The sequence below is a fragment of the Vanacampus margaritifer genome, chromosome 3 (assembly GCF_051991255.1).
Source record: "Vanacampus margaritifer isolate UIUO_Vmar chromosome 3, RoL_Vmar_1.0, whole genome shotgun sequence".
Taxonomy (NCBI): domain Eukaryota; kingdom Metazoa; phylum Chordata; class Actinopteri; order Syngnathiformes; family Syngnathidae; genus Vanacampus; species Vanacampus margaritifer.
Window position 1 is genome coordinate 9,014,119 of NC_135434.1, and position 21,290 is coordinate 9,035,408.

Here is a 21,290-nt window from a genome sequence, read left to right on the forward strand (position 1 = left end):
GTACTCAGACAGGACCCCACACAAGTTTTACAAGTTGGTGTGTAGGCCATGTGGTACGGAGGACCAAAAATGTCAAAATAATAATAATTAAAAAAAAGTGAAAATAGATACAGATATAAAAAATATAATATAAATAAAAGGCTCTGCTCTCATATTTATTTATTTCATGCTGCAGACACTTAGACCCTCAATTTTCTTTAGGTATTTTTGGTCCTCCATAATGTGTCTTCCACTAGGGGGCAGCATTTACAATGTAATAACCACAGCTTTAACTTGAATTTTTGAACCGACCCTGACCCTCTTCACTGTGATGCCCACTTTTGCCTCTTAAGTTCATTAAATAAAATGCACAATAAATTTCCCCCAACTCTTTGCAGTAAACCCCTGCGAACTCCACTGCCGGCCCGACACGGAGTATTTTTCCGAGAAGATGCTCGACACGGTGACGGACGGAACGCCGTGCTTCATGAACAACAACTCCAGAAACATCTGCGTCAACGGAGTGTGCAAGGTAGTGTGGCTGGGTAAGAGACTCAGAGAGACTGGGGAGGTATAGCAAATTAGGAAACACCTTGCAGCTAACAACAAACGACTACAGATCCGCGGCGTGTTTCCCAGACATCTTTACTCTTCTGTGATGAGCCTTTGGTGATGTTTATACACGTGTTTTTGTCCTAAGGAGGTGGGCTGCGACTACGGCATCGACTCAAACGCAGTAGAGGATCGTTGCGGTGTGTGTTTGGGTGATGGCACCAGCTGCAAGACGGTCTACAAGTCATTTGAGGAGGGGGAGGGTTTTGGTGAGTTCAATTCATAGCGTAGCTCAACACATGGACTGGATTTAGTCGCATCAATTCAGTCATACAGGTTAAGGGCTAAGCTCGCAAGTTGTACTTTCCCCCAGAAGGCAGTTATAGATAACATCTCATCATATTATGACATTTCCAGTATTCACACTATATCTTTGTGAGCGGCCTTTTGGTGAAAAGCTTTCACCGGACCTGATACGTAGATCATTGTATTGCTTTAAAGCTTACAGGGATGTGATTTTTCCGCTAATTCGCGGAATTCCGCTTTTTTTATCTCCCCCCCCCCCAAAAAAAAAATAATTCCGATTTTTATTTATTTATTTTATTTTTTTAGTAGTTCATTGTGTATGCACATGACTCCGACAGATAACATCTTCTGCTATAACAAAGACATTTGTGGTATGCTCTAATATGAGTTACTTTTCATTTGGTCATGATACAATTATTTGTTCATGAAATTTGAACTCTTCAACATTATTTATGTGTTAACTTAGTAATCACATTAGTTAGATATGATGATATTCTCAGTGATAGTTTTTAAAAGCAAAGGCAGTCCAATGTTTTTGAATGTGACTGATTTTGAGTTGACTAAAACTGCCATTTTATATGGGATAGTTCAATATACATTGAAAATTTATGCTGTTGTTTTGTCTATTTCTTTGTCATGTGAGTGCATTGAAAGTACTTAAACACGGAAAACCCATGAGCTCCGGGGTACTTCGCCCCCCTTGTCCCCCCACCAGGGCACTGCCCTGGACCTAGCTGGGTGCCAGCGGCCCCCAGACCCCCGGCTAAATTTTCAGATAATTTCACTTTGGTCAAATCACATCCCTGAGCTTAGCAAGATGGATTCAAGAATTAACACACCTGCGATCTGTTTAGATTGCGCAGCTGTTTTGTTCTGCTCTTCTTGTCCCGGGGCCGTGTGTGTATTTTGGTAAAGCTAACAAGTGTAACTCACCATCCGCACTTAGCAAAGATTCCTTAAAAGATAAAAAAAAAAGGCCCTAAAAGGATAAAGAATGTCCCTCGTGCCCATGTTCTCTCCCTCTCTTGTTGGGCACAGCATCCTTCCCAGATAACCAGCCAGATGTGTAAGACTTCAAAAGGCCTAGACATAAGCGCAAGACCGCCACCGCCCCCTCCTCCGAAAGACACACACACCTTCCCACAAACATCATTAAACTCCACAGACCCGCTCACAGTTGCTTGCTCCTCCGCCATTCACAGACAATAAAAAGCAGAGACAGGGCAGTGCCCCCCCACGCCGAACACACACATGCCAACCAGCTCCACAGACTGAGCCCACCCTCTATTAAAGATCAGAGAGAAGCTGTGGTAGTCTGGATGTGCGTGCACCAGCAGCCATGGTGGGCCATCCATTACCTCGCCGTGACTCCGACTCCCCTCCTCCCGTTTCTCACAGGGTACGTGGACGTCGGGGTGATACCTGAGGGGGCCCGGGACATCCTGGTGAAGGAAACTGAGGAGGCAGGTAACTTCCTGGCTCTGAGGAGACAGGGCTCGGAGGACTACTTCCTCAACGGCAACTACATCATCCAGTGGAATGGGGAGTACCAGGCCGGTGGGACCACCTTCTACTATGAACGTAGAGGGAACATGGAGAACCTCACCGCGCCCGGGCCCACCAAGGAGCCAGTCATGCTCCAGGTACGCTTATCCAAAGACACTGCTTGAAGTGTGTCAAGGCAAATGTGTACATAGGATATATAGAAGAGCTAACTTTTTAACAAGCCATACTTCCATTTTGTTAGGTAAACTGGAACGTCTTTGCCTCATCGTCAATGCGATTGTTCAGTTGTTGTTTCAGGAGAAGAACGCTGGCCTCAAGTACGAGTACAGTATTAGGAAGAGCAAAGAGACAGGAAATGAGGTCATCAAACCGATTTACAGATGGAGGCATGGTGCATGGACAGACTGCAGCGCCACCTGTGGACTAGGTCAGTCCTGTGTTTATATGCAATACGTCTTATTTTACGTAGGCATCAACTGGTAAAACTCAAATCATCGTGCAAGTACACAGAGAGTCAATGTTTATGCAGCAGTACCATAGAAATGCACAGATTTGGGTGAAAAATCTCTAAATACAGCTGGGTCAAAAATAACCCAAACACGGGTAATGAAGGGGTAGGCCCAACTTTTTGGGTTATTCACGTAACCGGCATCGGGTTATTCATTTGACCTAACTTTTTGGGTTATTTGACCCAACCAGGTCAAATGAATAACCCAAAATTGGGTTGTTGTTTTTGTTCATGTTATTCATTTGACCCAACACTTTCGGTCAAATGAACAACCCGAAATTGGGTTGTTTTTTCAGGTTACTCATTTGGCCCAACTTTTTGTGTTATTCGCGTAACCGTCGTCGGGTTATTCATTTGATCCAAAGAGTTTGTTCAAATGAATAACCCTAAATTGTTTTTTTTTTTTCATGTTATTCATTTGACCCAACACTTTCGGTCAAATGAACAACCCGAAATCGGGTTGTTTTTTCAGGTTACTCATTTGACCCAACTTTTTGTGTTATTCGCGTAACCGTCGTCGGGTTATTCATTTGATCCAAAGAGGTTGTTCAAATGAATAACCCTAAATTGGGTTGTTGTTTTTCAGGTAGTCCTCAAGTTACATCGTACACGATCTACGTCGTTTCGACTTTACCGCGTCCGTGCCTCGTCCGTAGCACCTTCTTTTTCATTCATTTCCTAAAGTAATCACGCCATTTTAAAGTTGTGTTGTTGTTACCTCCAGCAACGGACGTCCATCGAACAGGTTGGCCCGCCATCTGGCGCGCCACATTTCTGTGTTAAAGTTTGAATTCGCTCCGCTCTGCCATCTGTCAGCAATGAATGTCCGTGCGGAAACACGAAATATTGGCTCTTCCGGGTCGCGCAAATATGTATATATTTTTTTCTTACTGTACAAATCATTTTGATGTAAATACCGATTTAACGGGGAAATCCGACTTACCGTAAGTCGAAATTCGGGTTACATTGCCAGCGTAGGAACGGAACTCCGCCGTAACTTGAGGGACTCCGTTTATTCGTTTAACTATCATTGGATGATTAATTTAACCCATAAATCTGGGTCAAATTAATAACCCACAAAACAACCCTTTTTTTCTTTTGGTTATTTTTGTACAAAACAACCAAATTCATTTAATTTAAGTTGGGTGAGTCCCTTTTTGTTCCAATTTTTTTTTTTTTTTTTTTTTTTACTCAACTGTTGTTAGAATGCTGTATGATCCGAGACATTAGATCTTGAACAAGGTCTGGTATCTGTTATGGATCTACAGTGCATGTAATTTTAGATCCAGGCATGCATCCCAGAGACTTGGTGCAGGTATGCATTCTGTTAGTGCTCATCTTTGCTTTTGTTCTGCTTTACTTACATGTTAGTAGGAGGATTGCGGTTTATTTTTATAGGCTTAAGTGTTATCAGACCCTATAACCTCCTGTCCGTCTTAGGTGAACAGCAGCAGCCTGCGCGCTGCTTTGAGATGGACGTAGGCGTTGTAGACGAGTCTCTGTGTGACCCAGAGATCCGTCCAGAAGACCGACACCGCAAGTGTAAGAACATGGACTGCCCTGCCAGGTTTGTCCTCCTGATTGGTCTCATCCCTAAGCAACCTTTTCACCGCTGGGTTTCCTTTCATCCTCAGGTGGTGGGTCGGAGGTTGGCAGCAGTGCACGGCCGCCTGTGGACCGGAAGGTTTGCGGAAGCGTACGGTGCTCTGCGTCCGCACAGTTTCTGGTGAGGAGAGGGTGCTTCATCCTGTGGAGTGCAAGCAGCTGCTTAAACCCAAACCTGTCGTGCCGTGCAATAGAGATGTGCCCTGCGGTCAGGACTGGGTTGTTGGACTCTGGGAAGAAGTAAGTCGTACTTCCCTTCCCGGCCGACGTCTTTCTACCACATCGTAATCAGTCTTCTGTCTTCTCTCCAGTGTCCAGTGACATGCGGAGGAGGTGTCCGATCCCGCAATGTGACGTGTGCATTAGCGCCCCAAAAAAACTGTGACCTTGCTACCAAACCACGCACCAGATCACTGTGCGCTCTGCAGAGCTGCCCCAGTTCGAGTCTTTACCGACAACCTGGGCCTCCTCCAAAATACCGCCGCGTTTACCCGCCAAAGAAACACCCTGCTAAGCCTTCCTCCTCCACCGGCGCTCCTACGAGTACCTCAGCCACAGCTACAACTACTACTACATCATTAACCTCTAAAATTCCATACATTGATCATTATGATGTCAGTAAGAAGACAAATGAAGGAGGGGAAAATCCAAGTGAACCTAACACAGAATCTGATGAGCGAGCGGACAGCGAGGACGGAAGCACACCCAATGTGGTGATGAACGTTCCTGGTTATGACTACATCACAGAAGAAAGGACACGAGAGGAGGAGGGCATCATTGACCTGGACGTCGGTACAACTTGGTTCAGAAATCCTCTTAAATCAACCACGCCGGTGCCGCATGTAATCATCACACCCACTTTACAAACAAGTCGTCCTAGCCTGCACACAACCGCAGAAGCCACCACATCCTCCGCCTTCGCCCCACACACTACTGCGGAGATCAGTCATCACAGCACTCCTCGCGTCACCCCATACGGCGCCCGGATGCGCAACGTTCCTCTAACTACTCCCATGTTGAAGTCACATTGGGTTCCACCCAAAACCGGCTTCCACACAACACAAGCTCCTTCCACAAGGCTCAGCACTGCATCGTGGCCTCTGACCACAATAAAGGTTATTAAAATAAAGAACCCTGCTGTGACACCCAAGAAAAGTGTCACTGCCAAAAAAAACGTCACCCGGGCCAAAGGGAACCGCTCCAAGGGCCAGAATCAACCACCTCCCCACCGCACCCAGGGCCAAAGAGAGCCAGTCAGCGTGGATGTGTTCTGGCTTGTAGGAAACTGGAGTGAGGTGGGTGAAGAGATTTAGGACCATCATACATCATCCCAATAAAGGGCTATGCCAGAATTTTAAAATGTCACAATGTTCAAGACCTTTAACAACACATCTTCTTGTTCTCATGCCGACCACAATCCATTAATATTATTTTGAGGTTTTATTATTATTTATTATCGTACTAAACTGAAATTTGCAGGGTCGTAAAAACTTACTTTGCGTCTTCAGCAGTTTTACAAACACAGAATGGGCATAATTTTGTTTTTGTTTTAAGCCCATATCCCACTGAGGGGCGAACGTTTGTGACGCTACCAAATATTGATTTTGCGTCAGTATTTGGGTCAAAATTTCCTTGCGACAATAAAAAAACTAGACTTTTTAGAGAACATTTGGGAAACATTGCGACCTTGAACGAAGCACGACATGAAATCAACATTCGTTAGCATCCCAAATGTTTGCCCCTCAGTGAGATACGGGCTTTAGGTTGTGTTGAGTTATAGCGTCTATATGTCAAAGAAAATACAGTTAGAAAGAATGATCTGTTATATTGTGTCAATTGTCCTCCCACCTTAAAAAAAACAAACATCTATTTTCAAACGTGCTTCTCCTACCAGCTGATTTGGGACAATAGGCGGGGGTCACACCCTGGACTGGTCGCCGGCTATTTGTACTACAAATGGTCTGAATGTGTGAATTTGGGTGTGAATTGTCAAAATGGTCATGGTGGTTCTTCTCAACTAACAAATTCTGGGACTGTTTCTAGTACCAAATAGTCAAGTCGATTCATTGAAAGGACAAAAATAAATGCACATGCTAATGCTACTTTAGCCTGTTGCTATACTTTATCACGGGGCACTGTAGTGTTATAATACGCAGTAACCACTTTGCTAATGGGAGACTTTCGTTTTTCTCCATTGTTGTTTATTAGCATGTCTCATTCCAACTGATGCGTTCAACGCGGCGTGATTCCCGCAGTTTTATGAGAGACTATTTTGTGGAAAACAACAAAACAGAACAGCCAAACTGCGCTGATCCCTGTGTAGTGGAAAATTGGTATAAGTTTGCTGGTATAAATATAACATCCATGTGTACCACTATTATTTATATGTTTAGAGAAAAGCAGTTGTAAATTTATGAGAATATTTTTAAAGAAAAGTAAGTAGGGAGCCAGGCCTAGTTTGAGGACCACTCCTCTAGTTTCCCTGGATAAAAGGTATGAAAAGTGGATGAACATATTCACTTACCAAATCTGTTACGTGAGCATGCGCTGTCTGAGATTCAACCGAGACTCCTTCTCTTCCCCACTCCAGTGCTCAACCACATGTGGAATCGGCGCAATATGGAGAAAGGTCACATGCAGTTCCCAGAAGGACGAGGACTGTGCCAGCACCAAGAAACCCGAGCCTGCTCGAACTTGTCATCTTCAGCCATGTGCCACCTGGCAAAGTGGTAGCTGGAGCAAGGTAACATCCACCAGGACTTGAATCCCATACTTGTCTGTGTACAAGGACTGCGGTGTTGTCCACAGTGTCCAGAGAACTGTGCAGTGGTGGGAAAGCGGTACCGGGATGTCCAGTGTGTCGATTCCCAGAATCACCGTCCTCTTAGGCCGTTCCACTGTCAGGCGGTGTCCAGCAAACCCGTCAGTACTTTGACTTGTCCCCATAAGGCCTGTGCGGACTGGAGTGTGTCACCCTGGGGACCGGTAATGCGTCTTTGCTGTATCAATGCTCAATGCACCCTGCTTTATAAAAAAAAGCCATGAATATATCTGCCTTAGTGCCCTGGAAGCTGTGGAGAGGGAATGCGCGAGCGGTTGGTGTACTGTCCAGTGCCTCAAGGTTGTGGTGCAACACCGAGGCCAAACAGCACAGAGTCATGCAGTTTGAAACCTTGCACCAACTGGAGGACGGAAGAGTGGGAGCAGGTCTGTGATAGTCGAAAAATTCAAATTTATAAGCAGTGGTGGGAAGGACAAATGCTAGTTTGTGACTATACTCTTTGTCAGAAAAAAACTCAATTAAGGATGACTTTGTACTTTTACTCCATACATTTGAAAAGCGATATCTGTACTTTCTACTCCTTTCTTTGTCAGGCTCAATTGTGAGACACTATTTCAGATTTTTAGGGGTGTGAAGCTAAAATGGTGGCTAGTGACGCACTTCGGTGTAGCGTAGTCGGCAAACTTGAGCATCTTCCTTCACATCAGTGGTTATCCAGCACAAGTTATTACTAATCGGCTCATTTCTACCACTACAGCGTAGCTAGCTAGCTAGCTAACTATGCCTACAACCTGAAAATGCATCTTCCCCGGATACCGCAATTTACATAACAGCTCGGTGTCACTTATAAATTCGCAAGCAAAGAGGTGATGCTGCGGACAAGCCCGCTGCCCATCTGCAAGCTAAGAGAGCCCTAGAAGGCTGTTAGCGTGCAAGCTAACTGGTAGCTAGTGCGGCACACTCAAGCCACCGGAGGCATTAAAAAGTTATATTTTCACAGCTCCAACATGTGGGAAATGTCAGCAGGATTCGTTTTATACAATCAGAAGTGTTTTTTTTCTGTTATCATGCTAATGATTTTTTTTTTTGTTACGTAATCACAAAGCTAGCCAAGCTATCAGCACTTTTTTGGGGGGGATAATATAAAAGTCGAGCTAGCTCTTAACAACATGTGACATGATAGGATTGTTTTTTTCTTCTTCCTCGTAGGCTACGAGCCCTATTTGAATAAAAGGGAAACAATTTTGGCAAGTCATCAAAACGAGTATTGTATATGACTGGTGGTAAAAATAAATGTTAACTTTTGCACGTAAAGTACATTTTAGGCTGTACTTATTTACGTAAATATCTGTACTTTTACTTAAGCACTGAGTGTGAGTACTTTCCCTACCTTTGACTGTAACGAGGACTTAAGGAGACTTCTGGTTGGAAAAGTGTATGTTTTGACTTTACAGTGCTCCGTGAGCTGCGGAGGAGGTCAGCAGCAGCGTGACGTCATCTGCGTGAATGTCGAGGATTCTGGTGTCATGCCAGACAGCAAGTGCGAGAAGATGCCCAAACCAGAAGCGCTCAGGAAATGTAATACGCAAGAATGCCGGACCACTACAGGTTTGTTACGCAACTCTTGATTTCCGACTCCTCCGACTACGAATAAGCCTCTTTCCTTATTTGTCAGGCCCAGTTTGCAAGAAGAACACAATGTCCTCTCGCTTCTGCGACAAGCTGAAGCTGTTGGGCCGATGCTCTCTCAGGTCGGTGCAAAGACAATGTTGTAGCACCTGCAAGTCATAAGACGGGTACACCCTATCTCGTTGTGCCTCCTCCTACTACTGCAGCTACATATTTGTACCTCATGACTACATGTGAAACATGGAACGTTTGACATGCACTGGAACCTTTAAAGTCCAACACAGTCGGTATTTGGAACGCTGGTCGGCCTCCAGTTTGAGCGGATTTAGAATTAATTTTCCTATAAGAAATCATGGAAATAGAAATATGGGGGGGGGGGGGTCGCAGTATTAACTATTTGACTGCCAAAAGCGTTAAATAACGTTTAGTAAAATCCTATGGAGGAGTGCCAAAGACGTTAAAAGACGTTTGTTTCAAAACAGAGGTGAAACTAACCATTTTCTATTGTTGATTACTGAAAAACGGAATAAGGTAGAAACAAACTTTTTTTTTCTGATGAACGATGAGAGTGTGTGTTTCCATAGTCCAAACACATAATTTTCTGTGGACCTTGAAAGATCAGTCAAAATGCTTAAATCGACTGGCACCCACGGCATCCCTTTTCTGAAAACGTCTGGCAGTCAAAGAGTTAAAACTGTTAACACGATTTGAATAACATGGCCTTACTTCTCTAACCCAAGGTAACAAGTAAGTGGGTATGCGCAGTGGTTTTCTTAAAAGTCATGTTAGAGGGTTTTTTTTTAACAGATAATTTGACTAATCTATTTCTGTCAGGTTATACTGATAGTTTTAAAAATTTGTTTTAAAAAAGTGTTTTATTGAAAACTTCCACTTTACAGATAAAATGTGGAAAAATGATTTACCCTTCAACGACAAATAACTGTCTATTATTATTATTATTATTGGTGATGCCGCAACATAGCCAAAGACAGAGCACTTGATTGGAGCTTCCAAATTCCCAATAGTGTGACCGGTAAACCTTTTGGACATTAAAGGTTCCACTGTATTTTCATTTAGAATACTGAATAATAATTGCAGTTGTGTAAATCGGGGTACACGCGTAGCGATTTTTAACATCTTAACCCATTTCTAAATCGTGACAAGGAAACAAGCATGTGTGCCTATTGCTCCTACACACACGCAACCAAATCGTCATCAGACAAATCCTGAACTGGTTGTTGAGCACACACACAAGGATTAGTTTTTTTTGGGATTGTGAGCAATTGAATAGGCTTCCCATTTATGAACGTTAACCCTGACAGTTTTGCAAGCAGACCGTAAATGAAAAATCACTCTGAACACAGCTGACACCACTAGGTAACCGCTCAGGATAATCTTTTATGGGCATGCAAAAATTGGACCTTAGCTAGTTTTGATCACAATAGATGGAAAGTTAAAATTTTGCATTTGTGTGCCCCACTTAAACATTTCTTGACAATGCTACGTTATATGTGACCTCACCAGTCTAAACATGATATTCTGATTAATATTACATTTGTGGAATATGAGTTATGAAGCAAAATCCAGCCGTCTTTATCCATCTCAGGTGGCGGCCATTTTGCCACTAGCTGTCGACTCAAGATTACATCGGAGTTGCTCAGCCAGGCAACGACCAATCACAGCTTGCCTGTTTTCTGAAGCTGAGCTGTGATTGGTTGTAGCCTGAGAACTTAGCAACTGTGATTTTCACTCAGCAAGTGACAAAATGGCCGCCTTCTGATATTGGTTGGAGAAAAAAATGCTGGATTTTGCTGCTTAAGTCATATTCCACTCACGCAATATTAACCAAAATTCCATATTTTGACTAGTGGGTTTACAGAGAACAATGTTATTGTCGAGAATTTTTTTTTGGGGGGGGGTTGACTTCCCCTTTAATTGTGTATTGTTGAGTGGCATCATCAAGAGTGGGATGTTTTGGGTGCAGACGCTGCAATTCAAGAGTGCCGACTGGCGTATGGCCTATTTTTAAGAACCTTCTGTCCATCAAAGGTGCTTTATCTTATGTGCAAAATACATGTTCTATTTGAAACTGGTACAAGCAGAATGTACATAATGTTTTTTTACCTCTTTTTTTTATTTTATATATATATATACTGTTAATAGCAACAATATGCTTATTTAGTATAGTATTCTTAATTGTGCTCTTCAATGTTACGTTAGCACTGTGTGGGGGGAAAAAAAGTTTCAACTGTACTTCTGTTACGTGACCTGCAGAATTCTGTAGTTGAACTGTGGTGCTCTTCTGGTGAGAAAGTGACCAATGACAAAGAGGCGTTGCGGGTCATCCCTCTCAAGTCCCTCAAAAGATGGCTACTGTGTTTTTATAATCTTGTACATACCAATGTCAGGCATGTGGTTCCATAGCAATAAATGTGATCCTTAAAGACCTTGGTGTGCTTTGTGATGTCTTTTCCTTGGAAGGCCACTGTTGCCTAATATGTTGCAAGATGTGTAACAACAGCCTGAGCGGCACAGAGCTCAGGTTCAGGGATCAGTTTCATCGAGCCCACATTTTGTCTCCTTGGTTCCTCTTGCGCCAGACTGCAGGACACGGAATGACACGCCACCACCTCATATGGCCCGACTGCTGTCATTCAAGCCAGACGCCAAGAGTTAGTCAGCAGTAACGGAAGGAGTAACACAATGCCAGGTCAATGTGGAGGATGGACTCCTCCAAGCAAACAGTGATCGTGCATGTTGTGTGTGTATGTTTGTTACCGTGATGAAGCAAAAGGCACCCATCTGCATTACCTAACACCAGCTCTTGTTTTGTTATGTCACCAAATGTTGCTTCACCTGACCATGATTGCACAATGGGGGGGTTTAACAATTAACTCTTTGACTGCCAAAAACGTTAAATAACGTTTCGTAAAATTCTATGGAGGAGTGCCAAAGACGTTAAAAGACGTTTGTTTCAAAACAGAGGTGAAACTAACCATTTTCTATTGTTGATTACTGAAAAACGGAATAAGGTAGAAACAAACTTTTTTTTCTGATGAAAGATGAGAGTCCAATCTTTCATTTGGTAGTATGTGTGTTTCCATAGTCCAAACACAACATTTTCTGTGGACCTTGAAAGATCAGTCAAAATGCTTAAATCGGCTGGCACCCACGGCATCCCTTTTCTGAAGACGTCTGGCAGTCAAAGAGTTAAAGATATTTTTTTTTTGTAGTCGACTACAGTATAATATAATGAAAGTTGAGTCGAAGTTGATGAATTGGATACTTTTTTTTTTTGCAGCAACCTTATTTTGAACTTTTCACAAAGACATATTTTGATGGACCGACATAGAAAAAAAATAAAACAAATGTTTTACAATATAATCCACTATTACGCTAATTGTAGTCATAATCTGTGGGAAAAAAGCGAGCTCCAGAAAATTAAGCATTTCCCTGGTTTGATGTTTCTCTTTTACTTGCGCTTTTATTAAGACTTGCTACGGGTCTCATTTTGGTCAAACATTTCCACTCTTGCGGCATCCATACGGCCGTATAGTATACTGACGTCGGTGTCGTAAATAGAGCATTTAATGGTGTCATAACAATGTCAACCGCAATTTTTTTTTATACTGCTTTAGAAATGTTCCCGCATATGTTACATTTAGTGCTCTGCATCAGCTGACAACTTATTTTGCAATAACAAAAATAAGGGGTACAAAATGTCCTACATCTTATTAACTGAACTACATGAAACAAGAAAGGTGCAATTTACATTAAATGTTAGCATGCTCACTGTTACCTTATAGAAGCGCATTATGGTAAGTCCGTATACTGTAATCCAGTATACCTGACTAACTGATGCACAAGTCAGAGGAAGTTAGATGTTGTTTAGTTGTCATTGCTGATGAAAAAAATATATCAACAAAATCAGAGAGAGAGAGATGTGATCCCATGTTGAGATCTCAAGTACTATTAAAAACTACTGTATACCCCATAAAACATGACTTATAATAGCAACACTGAGTCATATGCAGTGATTGGTTATTGGTGAAAGTGCATTTAATGAAGCTTCATGCCTACGCTAATCATGGAGCTAGTTGAAGTTAATGGCATCACCCCGCCATGTAACTTGCAGACGTAAACACGTATGATAGCAGAAATACGGTGGAAGGTTTACATAAGACAGTAACTTAGAGAAAAACGTCCATTTAGTGCGAGCGATTTGGGCAGATTTACAACAAACCATGGAAAGATGTCAAAAGAGGTTAAATAATGTAGAGGAAAATGTAGAAACTGGACTAAAAGCTAGAAATTTTCCAGCATACGCAATTCAAGTCAAATGCAGTTGAACGATTTGAAATTATTAGGAAAAATACGCCTCTATAGACGCATAAAATGACATCAGCTCATCGTGCGAGACTTCAGCTCAACAAGTATTGGATTACATTACAATGCGCTTTTTGTTTTGCGTTTTTGTGGCTTGTTTGTGACACTTATTCCAAAAGAAGGATTAGACTGATCAAGAGATGTTGAGAGGAAGAATGTGTACAGGATGTTTAATGAGGTACCGGTAAGTTGATATATAGTATATACGTGCATATGGAAGTTATAGATAAATGGTTGTAACAATAAACAAGCGTAATATTTATTCAACAACAGAGAAAGCCTTGATGTGTTTAAAGTTTTGTGGTATTGAAATAAAACGCATGTCTTTAGTAATGTGTCTATTTGCAGACTTTGTAATAATACTGTGTAAATCAGCATGTCATCGATAGATAGACCAAGATGCTGCACAAGCCCGAGTAAGGCCAAGTAAGCGCCGATGACTTGATCCGGTGTGTGACCTGTAAGTAAATTCCTTTGTCCTGTGGAAGCTGACACTCAGCAGCGCGCCGTGATGTAAGCCTGTCCAGATAACGTGACAAACATCCATTGATCATTGTAAAGCAGGAAACTGCAACCTTGTATTGTAGGTTACCAGACACCCCAACGACATAACACAACGGCCGGCGACACATTAAATATTTACATATGATGACCGACAGAAAATAAGACCGCTAGCCCAGGTAAAGTATAAGCTTATTGTATCTCCTATTTATGATTCATAACCAATGTCCTACCTACCTAATGAGCAAACAACTATTATCTGAAAAACACCTATTTGCATCCATCTGCCTAATTTTGTCCTCATCCGCTTTCTACTTCTGAGGCGCAATTGTTAGCAGAGGAGTAGCTAGCGTTGGCCACCAGTTACTAGCCGACCGGTTTGACAGCTAACAGCAGCGTTGAGAAAGCACTGCAGAATGGTGAACTTCTCAAGATGATGCGGAGAGGTACGCGTTGCCATAGCCAGTGGTGGAAGACAGTTGTCAGCTGGTAGCAGCTAGCTGCTCAACGTAAGATACAGTTTAAGTGCCCAACAAAAGATAAAGAGTCGATATAACCAATCCCAGGGCAACCATAAGTTTCACACTCCTGCTATAATGTGTCACCCAGTTTATTCACCTCAATAAAAATGGCAAGAAACGTTTGGAACCAGTTACTAAGCTAACAGTTAGCCTAGCTTATTCTATTTCTTCTTCTTTTTTTTCTTCTTTTAGAGCTCAGTATTGTTCATTCGATTTGACATCATCATTGCTCTCCTTTTAAAAAAAAATAAAAAATAAATAAAATGTTTTTTTTCTCTCTCTTTTTAAAAAAATAAAATAAATAAATATATATATATATATATATATTTTTTTTTTTTTTTTTGTATGCGGGTGAGTATGTGTATGTGCGTGTGTGTGTGCGTGCGTGCGTGTGTATTCATCAGTTCACCTAAAGCCCATTAAAAAAAATCCCATACTAATAATATAATATAATAATAAATTGCCAAATGCAGAAACATCAATGTAAGTTATCACGATGTAGTGGCTCTCGCTAACAGACAGAATTAGGTAACCAGAATTAGGTTAAAAAATTCTATATACGTAGACCATGTTTCTATAAATTTTGATATTTGGTTTTTATTTGAGGCAGATATTTTTTCCATTAAAATGTGATTTATGAGGAGGTTAGACCATTGGTCGATATTCAGAGTTTGTTTATTTTTCCAGTTAACAACTATTTCTTCTTCTAATATAGTACTTCTTTTCTTTTGTATTGTCAGGCATTACTCTGGATATGACATCATGTTGCCTCTCACAGGTCAGACTTGGTACTGCAACAGAGATCCGGACGTTGACGTCGTGAGTCCCAAAATGGCCGTTTGACAAAACAGCAAACACCACACTTTAACAATGATTGACAGCTGTTGTGGACCAGCTGCCAGAACGAGAAGAGGCAAAAAAAAAGGATTGAGCATTCTCCAGGCTGCCAAAAGAGGAACCAATGCGTAGCCAATGGATCACAGGAGCCATAAGAAGGGTGAACAAGACGGAGGATTTGGGATCCTTCTCATTGCTTGTGTTGCAATCACTTCATATCAGGTGAGTCAATTACTGAATCAGTTAGTTGTGTAGATGTAGCTCGATTGTAAAGTTATTAAATGAAGGCGAAAGACATGATCGGCTTTTTGTACATGGTGGATGAATCACCAGATGCGTTGCCACAGACAAAATGGGGGGGGGGGGGATAATCAGTTTTGTTCGTTTGTGCTGTTACGGTTTAATAGATATTACACAGTTGAAGTTAATAATTAACCAACACCATAAAGACTTTTTACGGCATAAAAGACGGCGGCGGTGGTATGCCAAATTAGCAGATGCTAAGTTGCTAACATACCTAAATAACACTGCTAAGACTTCGATGGCATTTTGACCGCACAAAGGGGAAAGAAATCCGGATTGTACAAACTTGTAAAGCCTTTTTATGATCCGATTTGAAAGCAGGGGGGTAATTCCACTAGCAGTGTCGCCGAGTTGGGACACTTCATCGGCAAAAGGTAATATCATCAAACATGTCCACCTCGCGCATGTATATCATGTCCTTTTCATCAAAGTGACTGTCAGTGCTCTTGGGCGGAAAGTTGACGCATAAATGCTAGTTTTATCCCTCGTCGTCATTGTGGTCCATTAACGCGGCACGGCACTACTTTCCTGCCACAGTGGGCGTGTTCTGTGAAATAGTCACATGACGTCCGGATCTCTATTGTCGATGGAGATATCGTGATGTGTGGGATGTGCCACTATAGCACACACATGGTGATTATTTTCCTCGTCATATGTGAGGTCACTCACGTTAAAAAAAAAAATCAGTTATCACTGTGTGTCAAGCCTGATTTACACCTTCCGCTGTGATCTGCGAAGAGCCTTTTTAAACCCAATCCAAGCAGAATGTGACACAAATACGCCCGGAACACGTGCATGCCTTGGTGCGAAAGGTCCAGTGTGGTGGCTCTCATCTGGACCCCATCAGGTTGCATGTCCCCAGGCGGTCAGACTGGCATCCCTGTACCAGACCCGCTCCTTTATTAAAGCCTCAGCCTCCTGTGACCCGGCACACACAGAGCGGGCCCCGGGGTACGCTCACACATGGTTCCCATAGGTCACTTGGCTTGTTTGCGACTCGCGCGTTTGATTCTCTTGCAGACCACATGTGGATTGGAAGTAGAAGAAGCACGGCGCAAGGGGCTTTTCCCCGCCAAACATCTGCTTAATGATAGCGTACGCAGGGGAGGGGCTAACACTTCGGGGTTGACTCTGAGACACACGACTGGAACAAGGTGGATTTCCACGCTTGAACTCTGGTGTTGTACTCCGTGTTCAGCACACAGAAGTCAAGCCCTCGTTTCCCCGCGAGCAAGATTTTTTTTCCACTTGCAAGTCCATCTAGCCAAATGCTCTTTAAGCTTTTTAAAATTTAAAAAAGATGCATAATGTCAATAGTACTGGAAATGACGAAGAACACAGATCATGTATTAACCCTTAATCAGGACTATACATGCTGCTGCCACCTGGCCAGGTCATCCTTGCAAAAGAGATTGTAAATCTCAATGAGTTTTTAACCTGGTCAAATAAAGGCCGACAACAACAACCATAGAAATGATCTCCAGAAAATTGAAATATACTCTACATACACACATCTACAAAAATACTATATATTATGTACTACTTACTATAGCCTACTTATTATATCGTAAAAGTGCTCATAATATTGCAGATGGTCGTTGTGTATATATTTTATAAGATTAATGTAAATTAATTTTTTTATTAATATAAAATAATTTGGTTGACGTATGAACTGTTCTGACCTATCATAATATATATATATATTTTTTTTAAAGCTTGTGGTGGTTGTATATGCATGCATCAATGCACTTATAGAGTTTGGAAGAATATTTTGACTTGTTCCTAAAATGTTCCAAAATATAATTTATGCATTGAGTGCAAAAGAGTCACTGACCTACTATTATGATCAAGAATATCTTTAATATTCTGATGCTTGAACACATGGTGTAACCCTCCTTGTAATTGGAACACTGTCAAATCAAATCTCGACTGTGATGTTTAAATATCCGGTATTCGACTTTTCATTGCCTTTTTATATCATCATATTTTGGACAATAACTTAAGAGCAGCAGCCCTGTAGGCCTGGATCAGGAGATCATTTATTGCCAATTTTCTGGAACTTTGAAACGCAACTGAGGGAGCTCCGTCTATAAAGAAACACTAAATGCTGAAGCTGAGTTGAGACCATCTCCAAAACCTGCAAATCTCACTTATATTGCCTGTAGGAGGATAACACACGTGTGCTTATGTGGAGAAGAATTTGCTCCTTGGCCTCGAGAAATCCTGCAAAGCTTGTGAGTCTATTAACGTCTTTGGAAGGCCTTCAACCCTGAGACGACATGACTACTGTCTCTGATCAAAAAAACAACAACCGCATTTTCCTAAAATGTAGTATTAACTCTATTACTGCCAAAGACGTTAAATAACGTTCTGCAAAAACCTACGGAGGAGCGCCAAAGACGATAAAAGACGTCCTCCCATTTTTTAAATATTTTTTTTGAAACGGGTGCTGGGTAGGCTTGCGGAGCTGTCCTGAAAGTTTTAAGCAGGTCTCGTGAGTCTAATGACTATTTTTGGCCCCTAGAGGGCAGCGATGACTCTCTTTTGACAAGATCGGGTGGGCGTCAGTAGAGGCGGAGCTAGAGCATCGAGCAGGAGATCAGAATGGAAAACAAAGGAAAAATGGCGGCCGGTCGCGAGGAGCTCACGCCAGAGCCGTTTTTTTCAAAGACCAAAAGCATCGCTAAAAGAGCACATTGTTGACGACGATGATCATCATCGATGATGAAGATGAGGGTGGTGACTCTGTGGTTGGAAAGCATTGACACGGCAGTAGAAGACGTTAGATGGAGGAGGGAACGGGCAATGGCGAGCGTTTGCAAGCAGCTCTACACTTACAAGACAAAAGGCATCGACCAACGCTAAAAGAGTACATTGATGACGACGATGGTCATCATCGATGATGATGAAGGTGAATCCGAGCTTGACGGCGAAATTGGAACCGCTGACGCGGCGGCTATGACGGTGTCGTAACGCGGAGCGCAACCGAGCACGCGGACGTTCGATCGGACGACGGAGAGTGCCCCGAGTCCAATGCATATTCATCGGAGGAAGTGTGTACAGTCTTGCTTTTTATTCCCCGGAAAAAAAGGCCGTCAAAAAAGTGTAACGTTTGCACGCGAAACGGACCAATGCGAAAGTGAAAGTAAACTGTGTGCGAGTCTTGGCGTCTCCTTGCACGCAGGAGAGCGTTACAAAAGGAAAAACTGTATTTGAAACATCCACATAATTGTAAGTAGTACCACAGTTGCACACATTTGTAAATAGTTTGCGAAATTGTTTTGTCAAATTGTTACACTGTTGAATGGAAATAAACGCATTTTGCAATCAAAAAACACTTTTTCATTGTTGGTGAAAGCGTTTTACAGAAGTAAAGCACTATTTAGGTGTTTGTGGCATCATTCATGGACAAAAAGAAGTGTACAATTCACTAGAGTGCATGAAATAACATCGTTTCACAAAAAGCTCTTTTTCTCCATTTTTTGTTTCAAAAGAGAGAATTTCGGTGAAAGTAACCATTTTCTATTGTTGATTACTGAAGAACGGAATAAGGTAGAAACCAACTTTTTTTTCTGATGAAAGATGAGAGTCCAATCTTTCATTTGGTAGGATGTGTGTTTCCATAGTCCAAACACAACATTTTCTGTGGACCTTGAAAGATCACTCAAAATGCTTAAATCGGCTGGCACTGGCGACAACCCGTTTTTGAAAACGTCTGGCAGTCAAAGAGTTAATAATGTGTTATAATTTTGAGAAAGTGAGGTGAAAACATAATGAAATCAATACATAGATTTTATTTAAATCTAAACAAGATGATTGTTCTTTGCTGCAACCAAATTCAATATTTTGCCTGCTACGCTTCCACCACAGTGACTGTGGTTATCACAGTAGGAAAGGACACTGCAAAGGAAGCGCTGATAAGATTGCTTTGTTTGCATCCCAGATAAAAACACGGCATGCACAGTTGAGCACCAGACCGCCACTCTGGCCGTAGATCGTTGATGGACATTAAAGCGGTCAGTAAAAAGTGGGACTTAATGGCGGGAAAGTGAGCAACAGACCAGACGTCGACATTAAAGACATGAGGATCAGTGCAAATTAGATAAGAGTGCCAGCACAGGTTCGGTTTATCACACTGCTTGGGTTAAAAATGTCAGTTTGCAACTGATATATGTCAGCAAGGTCAATGCCCTGAAAACGTAAACAAACATTCACTGACATTCAATTCAAACAATTATTGAGTTGTGTTTTTGCACTGGGTTTTCCCTACTTGCATCTTCAAAGAAAATTCTACTGAATCTTGTACCCAGCATAGCACGGCCTAGATGACAAGTGTCAACTTCACTTTATGTCATTCTATGTGAAAGCTTTCCACCATTTTTTCTTGACTCCTATTCAAACCGAATTATCCAATCCTAAAGGGTGGACTTGGGGGGATGAGAGGGTTAAGTGTCCCCAGGAAATATGTTTTTGCCGGACTAGGAGAAAGTGTAATTGCACATCCACTACAGTAGGTGGCAGTGGCGCTCTCAGTGTCAGAGAGTGCGCAAGGAGCTAAGCTCTTAGTACTTACAATGTTATCGACCCAAAAAATAAATTAATAAGAGAAAGCCCTGTGTGGTATTTGAGGAAACCCGAATTGGAATTTGGGGTGTACTTGTTCAAACAGCTGATCAGTTACCATTTTTTTATGACTGATATTTTCAAGTTTCTCACTCCTCTTAATTGGCTGATGACTTAGGATACATTTTTTTTGCACTCCCCTCTAGACTTAAATGCTTTGATTCTAAATATTTATTAGATGGCTGAAAAGACCAGACAAGTAGCTCATGAGTATGAGAGGAAGTCACACGTCTGGATCAATGAAATCGGGGGAGCTTCATTGCATTAAAAAATAAAGCGCCTTGAGGCCAAGAGAGTGGCCGGATGGCTGTGATAAACAAGTTGCTCGTACTGCAAGTAGCAATATTGACTTAGCCTAATTCATCTGGTAGGACTTTCTCAAAAAACGTTACTGTAAAATGTCTCAATCGTGATAAAGAAGAGCAATATATGGTGCAATCTTACGGTTAAAAACAATTTTGCCCTCTTTCAAAAAAACAAACAAAAAAAAACATTGGGCATGCCCAAATTTTTTTAGATACAGTAGATCGATACTCATATAATATCTAACTGGTCATAAGCTTTCTTTTTTTTTTTTTTTTACAGGAGAGCTCAGTATTGTTCATTCGATTTGACATCATCATTGCTCTCCTTTTTTTTTTTTTTTTTTTTTTAAAAATCCAACAAATCAATTAAAAAAAAATTAATAAATGTTTTTTTTTTAAATACATATACATATATATATATATATACATATACACACATATATATATATACTTTTTTTTTGTATGTGGGTGAGTATGTGTATGTGCGTGTGTGTGTGTGCGTGCGTGCGTGCGTGCGAGCGTGTGTGTATTCATCAGTTCACCTAAAGCCCATTAAAAAAAATCCCATACTAATAATATAATATAATAATAAATTGCCAAATGCAGAAACATCAATGTAAGTTATCACGATGTAGTGGCTCTCGCTAACAGACAGAATTAAGTAACCGGAATTAGGTTAAAAAATTCTATATACGTAGACCATGTTTCTATAAATTTTGATATTTGGTTTTTATTTGAGGCAGATATTTTTTCCATTAAAATGTGATTTATGAGGAGGTTAGACCATTGGTCGATATTCAGAGTTTGTTTATTTTTCCAGTTAACAAGAATTGTTTTTTTAGCGATAGTAAGGGCTACAAGTGTAGATTGAAATTGTTTATGTGGTAAATCAGTTGTTGTTAGGTCACCTAGCAAACATAAGTTTGGAGATAAAGGTATCCTACAGT

General features: G+C 41.5%; 1 protein-coding gene across 2 annotated transcripts in view; it reads left to right on the forward strand.

Annotated features, from left to right (window-relative positions):
• The window catches only part of LOC144048935 (A disintegrin and metalloproteinase with thrombospondin motifs 12-like), a 28,040-nt gene extending 16,726 nt beyond the window's left edge, over positions 1-11,314 (forward strand). For both annotated transcript variants that reach the window (XM_077561434.1, XM_077561435.1), the window contains exons 13-24: positions 378-511; positions 680-800; positions 2,236-2,480; positions 2,629-2,770; positions 4,292-4,418; positions 4,486-4,696; positions 4,768-5,751; positions 7,047-7,199; positions 7,265-7,441; positions 7,517-7,663; positions 8,693-8,846; positions 8,914-11,314. In XM_077561434.1, the coding sequence (XP_077417560.1) occupies positions 378-511; positions 680-800; positions 2,236-2,480; positions 2,629-2,770; positions 4,292-4,418; positions 4,486-4,696; positions 4,768-5,751; positions 7,047-7,199; positions 7,265-7,441; positions 7,517-7,663; positions 8,693-8,846; positions 8,914-9,029 (2,711 nt within the window). In that variant the 3' untranslated portion in view covers positions 9,030-11,314. The remainder of the gene's footprint in view (positions 1-377; positions 512-679; positions 801-2,235; positions 2,481-2,628; positions 2,771-4,291; positions 4,419-4,485; positions 4,697-4,767; positions 5,752-7,046; positions 7,200-7,264; positions 7,442-7,516; positions 7,664-8,692; positions 8,847-8,913) is intronic.
• The last annotated feature ends 9,976 nt before the right edge of the window (positions 11,315-21,290 follow it).